Source organism: Artemia sp. Qi Xiang Cuo, chromosome 9 (genome assembly GCF_049724085.1).
Source record: "Artemia sp. Qi Xiang Cuo chromosome 9, ASM4972408v1, whole genome shotgun sequence".
Lineage (NCBI taxonomy): Eukaryota > Metazoa > Arthropoda > Branchiopoda > Anostraca > Artemiidae > Artemia > Artemia sp. Qi Xiang Cuo.
In genome coordinates this window covers 1,418,485-1,433,707 of record NC_142802.1, presented here as the reverse complement: position 1 = coordinate 1,433,707, position 15,223 = coordinate 1,418,485, and the positions used below count along the sequence as shown (strand labels likewise).

Sequence of the window (15,223 nt, the reverse complement as noted above, 5' to 3'; positions counted from 1 at the left end):
TATTTGAAAAACGGTCAAATATATGACTTATACACGAAGAGGGAATGCGTAAAAGTGGTATTTTGATTCGCTTATAATTTTTTTTTTTAGAATACCCGTAACATAAAGGGCCCCTCCAAGCTTACTAGATATAGTAACCCCGAGGACTTTATTGCTAGCCACGGAAGTCTTGGCAAGAGCAAATTTAGAGTTGTGTAGAAAAAAATAACTTGAGAAAAAACTTAGTTTTGCCTGCGCCATCTGCGTATAAATATTTTGTTTGCAGAGATCTTTTGTTTTTATTTTTTCCTGATTTAACACTCAATATATGCCAAAGTTTTCTATATAACCTAATAAATTTAAAATTCAATGGTTCAAAAGGGGGTTTAAAGCGCGTAAAATATATGGATGCAAACCGCCAAATTTTTGCGGGCCTTGAAATTTTATTTTGAAAATCCTGCATGCCATATTAGTATGGTAATAGAAATTGAAAAAAATCCCAACTTTAAAAGAAAGCAATTCTGTTTTTATTTTGACTCATCCTACGAGTCAGTACTAGCCGCTTATTGAGGTTAAGTCATTTCTTTTTTAAATAGAGGCTCATGAATAAACTCTTCATGAGGTCATTCATTCTTATGTGCCTTTTATCTTGGTCTTGATGATAGAAAACTATATTATGCTTCCCCTATTGAAATTCGTAAATAAAAAAGCTTTTTTCTTCGAAATTAAGGTAATTAAAGAAAGACGCATGAATTGATTTCACTAATTGATTTACCACCAGAATACGAGCCAGAAAATATATGGATCAATATACAATATTTATCCATTTGTCCCCTTTACCTACACGGGGCAATGTAGCTCATGAGAGTAATTGTTATGTGTATTAGCTAATGCTTTTCTCTCCAGTACTGCCAGTGTTTATTAGGCTGAAGGTTATGAGCTTCGTTACTTCTTCGTTGAGTATATTTACATTGGCGATTCTAAAAGGGAATGTAATGGGAAAACTTGGCTTTCTGCAGACATGACACTCAACGAGGAAATTGCTTGATCAAAGTCTTAGAACTTTCAGAGTCTAATAATAAAACCTAGCTAGCAGGCGGACTACAGTGTCTGAAAGAGTTAAGAATCTATGCAAGAATAAAAAATGAAAGAACTTAGAGATAAGCTTCACTGTAATTCAGGTAGGTCAAGAGAGTTCTTTCTTGTTTGACGAGGGATTAGAATAATATCTTGAAATAGTCTGTGTCTCATAAGCTGGAGTTATTGAAAATGAGTTAACAAAACAGAGCTTTGAAAACAAGTCTAACTAATTAAACAGTCCAGACTTAAAATTTGGCGGAATTAACGGAGCTTAGGAAATTAGCTATAGGAAAGATCAATTTAATTCTTATAGCGAAGTTCGTGCCTATCGGAATCTCCAAGGACGAAATAAAAGCCATATGCAGTAAGGTGTCCGACAGCCGACGCTGCAGAACCACTGGGACAGTTGAAATCTCTTTCATCGATGTAGAGTCTCGCGCTCGTGCAATAGAACGCGGGCTTATATGAAATCTACATCCATCAGTCTCAGGGCCAAGCAAACCCTAATGTACAGACAGAATTTTTAGCTTTTGGAAACGAGCCCTCAGGCCAAAATATAATTCTTTGGTTAAAAGGAGTAGCAATTTAATAAAAGGAGCAGTATTACTATGAAAGAAATAGTATTAATATAAAATCAAAATATGAAATATATAAGATATAAAATAACATAAAATATAATTGGAGCTTCTTTAACAAGTCAATGTGCTAAAGTATCTTGAAAATGTTTGAAATGTCAAATTCCTTGTACCATTATCTGATTTGTAATGACTAGCACTTACAAAACTTCGAAGGAAGTTGCAATTTCTGAGGTGTAGGCAGTGGGGATCAGATGCCAGAAAGAAAAAAAAAATATGTTCTCTGGACTAAATGTGCCTTTGTTCGGTACCAAAACCCTGTCGGTTGCCCGATTACATTTTATCATCCCCGAGCCCCACCATCCCGTCCGCAACAGACCGTCCCGTATCAAATCCCAAAACTGGCTCCCATCCACGCTAAACATGAAAGATATTGGAAGAGTTTTGTTCCGAGTTGTTTTGAGCTGTGTAATAACCAGGAAATCTAGTCATTAATTTTGTTGTTATCTATTTATTTTTTTGTTTTTGACTTTTTTATCTAAGTTTCGACTCTTTTTCTTTATGTACTTTGTACAATGAATTATGTCTGACGTGAAGGTCAAGTTCTTTCGATATGATTTATGTATATATTATGATTTTTGACGTAAAAGTCAAATTCGACAACCATGCTGTGATAGAAATTTTAAAATAAAATTCTATTCTATAGATACCTAGATCTTCGACGTTTTAACTTTATTTTTAGGACTAAGCATCTGTATTCTCTACATTTTCGCTTGGTTTTCCTCTGATTTTCCTAGAGATCCTAAAGACAGTTTCTTTTGGGAATACCCTCTTTGTGCAGGTACACCAATGTATATCTCGTTGCACATTACGGATGTTTACCTTTCCATAGCTTAAACAGTTCCGAATTAAAATTTTGATTCTCCACGCCTTTTTTTCCTTTTTAGGTTGATATATGGGCTGCTGGAGTGATTCTATACATTTTGCTGTGTGGTTATCCGCCTTTTGTTTCCCCAAGTAATAACCAAGAAGAGTTATTTGACGCAATTTTAAGCGGTGAATTTGAATTCGCATCGCCGTATTGGGACCCAGTGAGTGATATGGCAAGAGAATTGATTTGTTTAATGCTCCAAACTGACCCTGATCTCCGATACGCTGCTTCTGAAGTTCTTGAACATCCCTGGCTCAATGTAAGTCCAAATCCATTTGGTGGTGTATGGGGTGGGGGGGGGGGGGTTGTCCAAAATATTGAAATTGAATTTTTATGATCAAAATATAATAATTGGCAGATATTTGATTGATTTTTTTTCGTATTTTTTTTAATGGGAGGGGGACTACTTCTACAGGTACTGTAATTAAAGTTATCAATATGTCGTACGCTTAACTTTCTAGAATATTCCTGTCTCAATGCAAACAAAAAACATTGCAAAGAAGGGGGAAGTCCAGCTATGGATTTTGTCTTTACGCAGTCACATAAAAGTACAAGTCACATTAAAAGTACATTTTTATATAGCATTTATCTTTTCTTGGGGAGGGGGGGTAGACTTCTTTAGACATGGGTATACACGCGAATTAACACATGCTCAGGATTTTCAGTATCCTTTAAACACTCGAATAAACCACCGTGTTCGTCTAGCATTTTTTTTTTTGTCAATCTCTCGTCCTTTTATGTATTAATTAAAAAAAAAATTTCCGAAATTTAATTGTTTCAAATAAAATTAAAGAACATTTTAACCTTAAGCTCAGGATATAAAAATAACTGTTAAAATTCAAACCAAAAATGAACGGAAGTTATTTTTAAGGCATACACGAAACCTATAAGGAGCAGAAATTCAATTGACAATCGTTGCAAAAAAAATACAACGAGTGATAATCTAAATGAATAAATAGATCTTAAAGCGAGTAATGCTTAGATTGAATATGAATATCAAGCTTAAAACGAAAAAAAATGTTTTCCTATTGAAGTATAAATGAAACTTAAAACGAACAAAAATTAAATAAACAATCAATGCGAACAAACATACAATATATATTAATGTAAATGAATAAATAAATCTTCAAACGAGTGAAACTTAAAAAGAATATGCAAATCAAGTTTGAATCGAATAAAAATAACTACAAACAAGAGTTTGGGTATCGCCTCACTGCAGAAGCCTAAAACCTACTGCGTCATTGGCGCTTTACTGAAAACAATTCTTTGAAATGTTTTTCCTTTTGTAACTTTAAGAAATCAAAAATTAATTAAAATTTCACTAAATAAATATAAGCACTTGTATATTAAATTGACAATGCACATTTTATTTCAGTAAACTCATTTGAATTTTTCTTCAGTAAAGTACAAATTCTATTCTGGCTTTTAGAAAGCATAGGGGTTTTGAACCCTACTCACATTAATTTATGCTCGTTTTGACTTTGACTCTAATATTTATTTTAATTTTTGTTCGTCTTGGGTTTCATTTATTTATTGATACTGATTTGGGGTAGTAGTATGCTTCGTAGATTATATGATAGTCCGGACGCCAGGTGTTGAAAATGTGAATCATACCACAACGAAATGGGGATGCAAAGAGAATTAGCCTACCCTCCACCCCCTAAATTGGCCATGCGGATTCAAAAATACCAATGACACTTCCTTGCTAGTGGTGGAACACTTTGAAACTTGACATTTTATTATATTTTGGTGTTTCATGCAAGAAAATGCATGTCCCACAAAGTTTGAGGTGCAGTTTTCCGCTGAAATAGAAATGCCTAGAAGCCATAGAATGTTTTCATAACAAACTAACACGATTAGTTACAAAAAATGGCAGAGTTTAAAAAAATGGCTAAACTTTATGAGTCTTGAACAGTCTTGGAAGGTATAAACAAAATCAAATTGAATATTAGATATATGATAATATTAATTGTTGTCACGACAATTTGGTCATGGCGTGTTGACCACGACAATTTGGTCATGGAATGGACTATCACAGGGGATGTTCGTCAATGTCCGGTTAAGGTCTCTGAAATTGCTCTGCTAAGTTGTTTCGCTCTGTGCTACCCCTGACTAAAAAATACATTGTACCGGTTACCGTGGATTTTGCGTCCTTTACACTATGTAATTTGGACTCTGGCAAGAATTCTAAACAAAGTATTTCAAAAAATCTCAAGTCCAGCGTGCGATGCCCCGGGGAGCGATTAAAATCACAACAAAGCGGAAATGGTTTAACAAGAGCAAAACAAAATTCATCGCTCATCAGTATCAACTCGGCCTGAAGCGTAACACATCAAAGAAGAAAAAGAAATTCAAAATGGTTAGATCCAAAAAATATTTTTTTTTTTTGCTAGAAACTGCATATCTATCAATTAAGAATCTCGTCCTTCAGTCAACTCATCTGTAATTCTTTTCAGGGCAAAAAATGTTGATTTGAGTGCAAAACAAGCTTATTATAAACAATTTTATCCACAAGAACCGCTATCTGAAAACGTACATTTTCAAATTTATTCCAGTGAAGATTTTTCATAGATTTGACTTCTACATTTATTGATTTACATTGTCTAAAAATCTAACAAAGTGTAGCCGAGGGGCTATCCTTTGAAAATTGTGTACTACACAATTTATTTAGACAAACCAATGTCTTCATCAATGGAACTCTGGTTAGCACTCTTTCAAATTATTCCAGTTATATACAATTCTTTCTGATGACTCCAATGTCCTATACGCTTTTTAGAGGATATGTATTAGGCTTTGAATACAAAACGAACACTGATGCTAGAAATATACTTGCGACAAATAAACATTTACACTTGGCTAGGAAAATAAATTATGAGGTATTTAATATACCTCAATGGTTGCCCCCCCAATATAAATATTGATATAAAGTTACAAGTTGCTCCGTCCAATTTTATTTTGTGAAAAGTAGTTGGCGCTGCACCAAATGTAACAGTCTCTCTCACCTCGGCAATACCTTATGTACAAAAATAACAGCTAATGAGTTGCCTTGGCAATTGAAAAACTTATAGCTACTGGAAATAATATCAAATTGTTGGTTCCTCATACAATCATGAATCAACGACATATTTCTACGGGTACGCATACCTACACTGATTCATTATTTATCAAAGGTGAAATTCCTTCAAAACTTGCTTTGGCCTTTCTATAAAGTGCTATTGCAGGTGGATCATGGACAGATCCTCCATGTAAATTTGAAATGTTTGGTTTTTCATCTCTTCTATGTAAAGTAAATTGAATTCAACTCTAAAATTTATTCTTTGATAAATCCTACAGGACCTTACATGAATTGAAAATGCAATCCCTGGATTGAGGTTCACAGTTATTTGAAAATGATATAACCAAAGAAATGTCCATGAAAACTCATGGTATCACTGTATTGGATTTGCCTGTTACTCAGGATATGACTATTGTTTGAACAGGTACAGTAGATTTAGAGTGTACCTATGTCGAACCATTGGAGGTGGGAATTGTATTAAAATCGCTATATCAATTTGAGACCTATTGGTAAATTACCCCTGATTGCAATGCTCTATTGGACTTGGGGCCATGAACTCAAATCAAATAATCACTGTATTCAATTTGAATCCTTACATGTCCAAATACAAATCCTATTGCATACCCTTGGATTTTCTCGATCATATTCAAAGTGTTTACAATACCCTTATCATTGTTAACAGTAGCTTAGAATTGTAAAGGGGCGTTGGCTATGAATCTTCCAGACAACGAAAAATATTGAATTTACCCTCTTGGCCTACCGTACACGTTCACCATGCTTCACCTCGAAAATTTTCTTGAGCAAAGTGGAAAATATATTGTTCAAAATCGAAAGCGAGTGCAAGATATATCAACCAAAAGCTGTGATTTTCATGCTTTATTATATTTTGTTTTCCGATGTCGCAGGTATACTTATAGAATTTCTCAGTATTTATGGTGACGATCCTCGATTGAACGCCTTTCTAGTTTAAAATACTGTTTCCTACGTGTACAATATAAATTTCGGTGCCTTGAGAGTGAAAAGATTTAAAAATGTTAGTAAATCTATTTATTAACAAAATTTGTATGTACAAAACACTGTGTCCTTTATATGTCTTCTTCTACGTATAGGTAATCGTCGGAAACAGCAAGTGGCAGAAGGTTGTCTGGGTTTAACTTGTATTCATCTTGGCATGCGAAGTCAGGATCACATTTCCTACAATATATTCATTTTATATTCAGTAACTTCATTTTTATAACATATCTTCGTAAATTCAATAATACTATTCTGATTCAAATATTGTAAAACTCTCGTGTTTCAATTTGATTATTTTAAGCAATGTCACACACAAAATTTTCATATGAAGAATCATTTTCTGGAACAGCCAAATAAAAGTCTGTAGGTTTATAATTATAGTAGCCTCTATATTGACATCGATGTCGCGAAATTTAGACTCTTTTATTATTCAATCAATAGAAGCGTAGACCAGGTTCTTCTTCCTAAACAAAATAAAACCATGACGATACTAGTCTCTTAAAAATAGACTGAAATCACGTTTAGGGTTTTTGCAATCATTCTAGGATGGGTATTTTTCCATTGCTCACATTTATCACAGTGACAAGCATAGGAAACCCGTAGTATGAGAGTCACCAATCTCTTCAAGACAGGAATTACCGTCTTTAGTTTTCTAAGCTCATCCTCTGTGTAATTACACGGATTACACACTCTACACTTTTTATTATAGTCATCAACAAAACTACAATCCTCACAGAATGGCCAGCTGCCCAATGCATACAAGCATAATGGAAATATGTGAAAATTCTTTCGATGTTGAATCTCGCCCCGCAAAAAAACTGACTCGCGATCAATAAAATGAATGTGTTCGAGGAGGATTGACGTCAAAAAACTTATTTAGACATGATTTTTTTTTAAATTTCGACTTATTTCTTCTTGCCTTGCAAAATGGGCGTCTAAGTAGTGGTTCAAAGCAAAATCACAATATAATTTTGTTTTGTCTCAATTAATATTTCCATAAATTGAGCAAATGCGTTTGACCCACAAAGTAAAAGTTTCATGAAATAGTTCAGTGCTGGAGAATCATTTTTCATTTTATCGTTAAGCATCCCTCGACAAAATATTTTCCTTTGAAGAAATAACTCTAGAAAATAATCATCTAAAATCTAATACTTTTTCAATTTTACTAGATTTCGTGAGATTTTTGCATCTCAAATCCATCCATTTTTGAATTTTACCACTCTCTCAGCTGACTTCAGACTAAGTAAGATTCTTTCCACTTTAAGAATATTCTTAGAGGAATGGTAACCTACCAAAAAAATATCTAACGAGAAAAAAATATTTTCCATTTAGAAACGTTTTATTACACAATTTCAACAACAATATATCACTTACTTATTGATTCAAATTATTTTCTTCAATATATTTCATTATTGTATTTAAAGCAGCTTGAAGTCTATGTATATGCATTATGTTAAGTTTTGCTGCAAAGCATAACTGCTCCTCCAATTTGAATTTGCTCAATGATATCACATATCATGCATACATATCATCCCATTCAAGAAATAGTCAAGATCCTCTTGTAATTTCTACTTCTAAATTTGGTACTTTTGTCTTTGTATAATTGTTGCTGCTATTGCCAGCTACACTATCAACTTCTAATAGTGTAAGCAAACCACTCATGATTGCTAATACTTATTGTCAAATAAAGACTTGGGGATGAAAGAGTATATTCAAACTGTTCTATCTCTCTGAATTCTCTTCTCTTACTAATGTGAATTAAATTGAAAATCCAGCCTTATATTGAATCCAATTGCTACGGTTGGTTGCAACGTCCTCGTGGCTATAGTATGACATGTAAGTCATTGCTCTAGTTTAGGGTATGATTTTTGGAGACCCTGGGTTTCATGATTCTAGTATATGCAACTTGTACCCTAATATGACTGTATCTTCTTTACCATGACCTGAAGGGCCTTATGGCTGGGCCTATTTAAAAACCTTTCCTATGTGTGCGTTTAAAAAAGGGATGCGTTTAAAATCTTCATATCCGTGCGCTTAAAAGGCGGTTGATTTTAAAATCTTCCTATCTGTGAGTTTAAAACGCAGGGGTACTGACCATTTGAAACTAGAGTTTCTTTAAAACAGTGATGTTGTCAGAATCTAGGGGTATGTCTTTCAGGGCGTAACGAGAATCCTTGCTATGGGTGCTGTGGAATCCAGGGTGTTGCAAAAATCCTGAGTATGGGGGTTGTGGAATCCAGAGCGTTGCAGGAATCCTGCGTATGGGTGTTGGTAAAGTAATTATCCCCCCAATACTTCTGCATAACTTTCTCAATAACATATACTATATGTAAACAATGAACGAATTACCTAACTTACAGCCCTTGCCCTGAGGACTGTGGGGAGGTTGACATCCCCACAACAATAATAAATAAATTGACAATCTTAAAATTTTGATCTAAAATGTGTTTTGGTGAATAATGCACTTGGGGGGCTGGTTGCCTTCCATTCACTTTTGACTCTTAAAAAGGGAACTAGAACTTCCAACTTCCAGTCAAAAAATCCCCGTCCGAAGTTTATACGACCACTTGTCCCATAAAACTTTTATGCCCCAGGGCATAACTTATAACCCTTGCTCCTGGGCTCCAGGTGTTTTTCTCCTCTCTGGAGTCATTGTTATATACTTTTTGGACTATTGTGAACAAAATGGCTATCCTACAATTCCGATCCGATCGCTTTTCGAGAAAAGAGGGGTGTCGGGGAAGAGGGACTAGTTGCTCTCCGTCACTCTTGACTCTTAAAAGGGATGTAGAACTCTACGTTTCCAGTCAAATGAGCCTCGTCTAAAGTTTAATCGAATATCCCTTCCATAAAAATTTTTAATGACCCCGGTCATAGCTTACAACCCCTTCCCCCAGACTCTAGGGGGTTGTGTTAAGTCAACAGGTTTTTTTTTATGTGATTTTCTACTCTTACAATGTAGATACGAATCGTAGATCGAGAGAGCATAAGGGTATCGAGGTTTTCAAAGAGCATAAACATAATTTTTGGGGAATGGTATTAAGATTGATTTTTTAAGGTCAATTTGGGGAGGTATAAACTTAAATTAAACGATAATTTTAGTGTCAGGATTAAAAATTGCGGAAGAAGTTTTCCAACAAGCCTGACTGTTGATTCTTGCAGAGGATCGAAAGGATATAAAAATTTGTGTACTCTACTGAAAAAAAATTTACACTTTACAGAAAGAAAAATGACCGGTGACTGTCAGTTTAATATTCATATAGTGATATTTATTCCGTAAAGTTTCAATAATTTTTATCTATTAAAGTAAAAATAGTGAAAACAATTAAAATGTATTTTGTTTTCAGTTAAGCATAAATTATGCTGTGGTCTTGAGAAGCCATGGGGGTTGTTACTACTTATGTTTATTTTTCTTGTTTTGAGTTTGGTTCGGTTTTATATTGTAATTTCTGTTCGTTTTGCATTCCATTTATTGTTTATGGTGACTTGTGACAGTTGTACACTTTGAAAATTATTTGACTTAATTTCTTGAGGCTCTTTACTTTTCTTAGAAAAACTTTTATTGTGATTTTTTTTTTAATTAATGTCTTAAAAACGGCACTAGATCTTTTAATTGTCGTTCAAATGGGGCCTCATTCAATAACTCACAATTAATGCTTTGGTACACCCCTCCCCAGAGAAAAAAAAACAATACGAACAAGAAAGCGGGACAATCCGGGTATTCTTGCCCCCAGACTCTGGGGGTTGTGTCAACCCAACAGGCTTTTTTATGTAATTTTCTGCTCTTACAGTGTTGATAGATCAAAAGAGTATAAGAGTATCCAGGTTGTCAAAGAGCATAGATAGAATTTCTTGGGAATGGTATTAAGATATATTTTTTCAGGACAACTGAGGAGGTCTAAAATTAAATTAAACAATACTTTTAGTGTCAGGATTAAAAATTTCTGAAGAAGTTTCTCTGAAAAGACTATGTCAATACAAAACGAACAGAAATAAATTAGAAAAACTTTTTCCACAAAATAAGTTTTTTTAAAAAAAGTAAAGAACTCCTTTAAACCAAAAATGAGCAAAACTAAAATCAAATAATCTTACCAGCGTGAAACTACCCCAAATCAGTCTCGATAAATAAATGAAACCCAAAACGAACAGAAATTACAATAAATAACCGAGTCAAACTCAAAACGAGCAGAAATTAACATAATTCGGCTCAACACCCCTATGCCTTCCCAATGCCAGAATATAATTTGCACTTTACTGAAAAAATATAAATGTTTTTACTATTTATTAAATAGTAATTTGATAAATAGTTTTTACTATTTAATATTTAATATTTTGCATTTTAATGAAAAAAATACAAATGAATGTGCATTGACAGTTTCACATACATATACTGATATTTAGTAATAAAAATGTTAATATTATTTGATTTATTAAAGCTATAAAAGTAAAAACATTTATGTTTTTTCAGTAAAGTTCAAATTATGTTCTGGCCTTGTTGAGCCCTACTCATGTCAATTTCTGCTCGTTTTGTGATATTCCTTAAGATCGCTTGAATTTTTGGAGGTGTTTCTCCCCTTTTTCCAAAATCAGAAAAATATTCTCAGGCTCGTAGCTTTTGATGGGAAACATTAAACTTGCCTTTTGTATATTTGAAATCAGCATAAAAAGCCAAACTTTTAATAAACTAATTCGCATTAAAAAAAAATCTCTTAATATTTTCGGTTACTATTGGGTCGAGTCACCTCTTGCTTACAGTTTGTTGCCGCGAACTGTTCGAAAATGTAATATTTTGCATTGTTATTTAATATATGGACCTCTGTAGTAGGGCTCTTTAATATGTTGAAATTTGATGGTATATTATCAATCAAGATCAATACCGTTGTCGGTAGTGTTTTTCTCCTTTTTAATGATTAATTAAAAAACTTTTGTCCTCAAAATAAGTTTTTCAAAGAAAAGTAAAGAACTCCATTAAACAAAAATTAGCAAGAATCAAATCAAATAATCTACCAAGCGTGAAACTACCAAAAAGCAGCATCGACAAATAAATGAAACCCAAAACGAACAGAAATCAGAGGCAACGCTATAGCGTTGCCTATAGTAAAGGCCATACGGCTCCAATGTTTTATTATTTATTCATTATTTATTAATTAAAAAAAAACTTTCCGAAAAATAAGTTTTTCAAAGAAAAGTAAAGGCTATTTTAAACTTAAGCCCAGGATATACAAATACATTTTAAAATTCAAACTCAACACGACCAGAAATTACTGTTAAATAAATGAAACCCAAAACGAACAGGAATTAAATAAACAGTCATAGCAAAAAACATACAACAAGTAAAAATATAAATGAATAAATAGATCTTAAAGCGAGTAATGTTTAGATTGAATATGAAAATCAAGCTTAAAACAAAAAATATTTTGCTATTAAAGTATAAATGAAACTTAAAACGAACAGAAACTAAATAAACAATCAATGCGAACAAACATACAATATATATTAATGTAAATGAATAAATAAATCTTAAAACAAGTGAAACTTGAATTGAATATGCAAATCAAGTTTGAATCGAATAAAAATAACTATAAACAAGAGTTTGGGTATCGCCTCACTGCAAAAGCCTAAAACCTAGTGCGTCATTGGCTCTTTACTGAAAACAACTCTTTGAAATGTTTTCACTTTTGTAACTTTAAGAAATCAAAAATTAATTAAGATTTTAGGGAATAAATATCAGCATATGTATATTAAATTGACAATGCCCATTTTTTTCAGTAAACTCATTTGATTTTTTTTTTTCAGTAAAGTACAAATTATATTATGGCTTTTGGAAAGAATAGGGGTTTTGAACACTACTCATATTAATTTATGCTCGTTATGAGTATGATTCTAATATTTATTTTAATTTTTGTTCGTTTTGGGTTTCATTTATTTATTGATACTGATTTGGGGTGGTTGTATGCTTGGTAGATTATATGATAGTCTGGACGCCAGGTATTGAAAGTGTGAATCATACCACGACAGAATGGGGCTGCTACGAGAATTAGCCTACCCTCCACCTCCTAAATTGACCAAGTGGATTCAAAAATACCAATGCCACTAGCTTGCGAGCGGTTGAACACTCCGAAACTTGACATTTTATTATATTTTGGTGTTTCATGCAAGAAAATGCATGTTCCACAAAGTTTTAGGTGCAGTTTTCCGCTCAAATAGAAATGCCTAGAAGCCATAGAATGTTTTCATAACAAACTAACACGATTAGTTAGAAAAAATGGCAGAGTTAAAAAAATGGCAAAACTATATGAGTCTTGAACAGTCTTGGAAAGTATAAACAAAATCAAATTGAATATTAGAAATATGAAGATATTAATTGTTGAAAGATCCATCAGTTAAAGATTTTTTTTCATTGTAATTTTTATTTTCATTTTCAATGCTGTAAGAACTGGAAAATAATAAATTTGTAATAAACGAGTAATTCGTTTTCAGTGAAGCACCAATGACGCAGAATGCTTTAGGTTTTTACATTTAAAGAAGGGGGAAGTATACAAATTTTGTTGTAGTGAAACTATATTTGCCTTGGCCAATCTTGAAAAGAACTAACAAATTAAACTGAAAATTTGACGCATCATAACAGTAATTTCTAAAAGTTCTTCAGTTCAAAATTTTGCTGTAAATTTAATATTTACCTTCGATAATAAGTACAAAAGGAAGAATTTTTAATATAAGTCGTTTTCAGTAATGCTTCAATGACGCAATAGGTTTTAGGCTTCTGCAGCGAGGCAATACCCTAACTCATGTGTGTATTTATTTTTATTCAATTCAAACTTGATTGCATATTCTTTTTAAGTTTCACTCGTTTTAAGATTTATTTATTCATTTACATTAATATATATTGTATGTTTGTTTGCATTGATTGTTTATTTAATTTCTGTTCGTTTTAAGTTTCATTTATAATTTAATAGCAAAACATTTGTTTTCGTTTTAAGCTTGATTTTCATATTCAATCCAAGCATTACTCGCTTTAAGATCTATTTATTCATTAATATTATTACTTGTTGTATGTTTTTTGCTATGATTGTTTATTTAATTTCTGTTAGTTTTGGGTTTCATTTATTCTTTAATAGTTATTTCTGGTCGTTTTGAGTTTTAATTTTAACAGGTTAACATTTCCACATCAAATTTAAAATTATATTTATTTTTCTTGGAAAAACTTATTTTGTAGAAAGTTTTTTTTTAATTAATTTTTGCTCGTTTTTGATTGCAAAAAGTTTCAAGTTTTTATGGCATGGAGGGGGGGGGTACTTACTGTCCGATTATTCTTGAATTAAAAAAAAAAAACAGATCTAGAACTTTCAATTTAAATCGAATGAGGCTTTTTTCAAAGTCTATACGATTACCTCTTTGATCAAAACCTTATATATGAACAATAGACAGCTTGCACAACTTGTGGACAGCGACTGACAAAAATGAAGTGATTGAAAAAATAGCTTCAATAAGGGGGTTTAGACCATTTCACTTGCTGACACAAAGGGATCACGACTGTTTGGAATTGACCTTAATAGGATTTTGTGTGCCAAAGCAATTTTGCATCTATCACAGAGTATGTATTTTAACCTTATAGTTGGATAATTATAATAGATTTCCTATGTGTTCTTCCAGTACAAAACCCCTTTCCATAAGTTATAAACCCCCCTTAATAAGATGTGCCCCAGGGCATAACTTAAAACGCCTACCCCCGGGCCCTGGTGGGCTGTGTCGACACTGGAGTTTTTTTGTTATCAGAACTTTGAACTATTTTAACAAAATGACTATCTCAAAATTTGAATTTTGAATATCACTAGCCCTTTGAATTTCCAATTGAATGAGCCTGTTTTGAAGTTTCTACGACAACGCCTTCTATAAAAACCTCATATGCCCCAAGGGCATAACTTAAAACTCTTGCCCTGAGGGTTGTGGGGGAGTTTCTTCCTCAAAAATATATTTTCTATCTGGAAATCAACTATGCTGAACAAAATGGCCCAAATAACATCACTTTCGACTATTAAAAAAAGCACTAGCCCTGTGCATTTCTAATAGAATGAGCCTTTTTTGAAGTTTCTACGACGCCTTCTATAAAAACCTTAGATGCTCCCAGGGCATAACTTAAAACACTTGCCCTGAGGGTTTCGGGGGATTGTCCTCCTCAAAAACATATTTTCTATCTGGAAATCAACTACGCTGAACAAAATGGCTATCTCAAAATTTTGATTTGATGGGTTTGGGGGAATGATGGGCGTGGGGGGGGGGGGGGAAAGGTGCCCACCGATCCCTGTCGACTATTAAAAAGGGCACTGTCTCTTTGAATATCAAATCGAATGAACCTTTTTTGAAGTTTTTACGACAATATCTTCTATAAAAACCTTAAATGCCCCTAGGGCATAACTTAAAACCTTTGCCCTGCGGGTTGTGGGGGATTGTCCTCCTCAAAAAAATGTTTTCTATGTGAAAATCAACTAAGCTGAACAAAATGGCTATCTAAAAATTTTGATTGGATGTGTTCGGGAAAATGATGGGCTTGGGGGGGGGATAGTTCCCCGCTAGAAACTTTTAACTTTT

The 15,223-nt window shown here is 33.2% G+C and overlaps 1 protein-coding gene across 6 annotated transcripts in view; it reads left to right on the top strand.

The window, feature by feature from the left end:
- Positions 1–15,223, top strand: part of LOC148948206 (serine/threonine-protein kinase DCLK1) — a 177,750-nt gene that overhangs the window by 149,355 nt on the left and 13,172 nt on the right. For all 6 annotated transcript variants that reach the window (XR_016142213.1, XM_089094203.1, XM_089094199.1 and 3 more), the window contains exon 10: positions 2,582–2,824. Coding sequence is in view for 5 of the 6 variants with exons in the window: in XM_089094203.1 (XP_088950329.1) it covers positions 2,582–2,824 (243 nt within the window). In the remaining variant the exon portion in view is untranslated. The remainder of the gene's footprint in view (positions 1–2,581; positions 2,825–15,223) is intronic.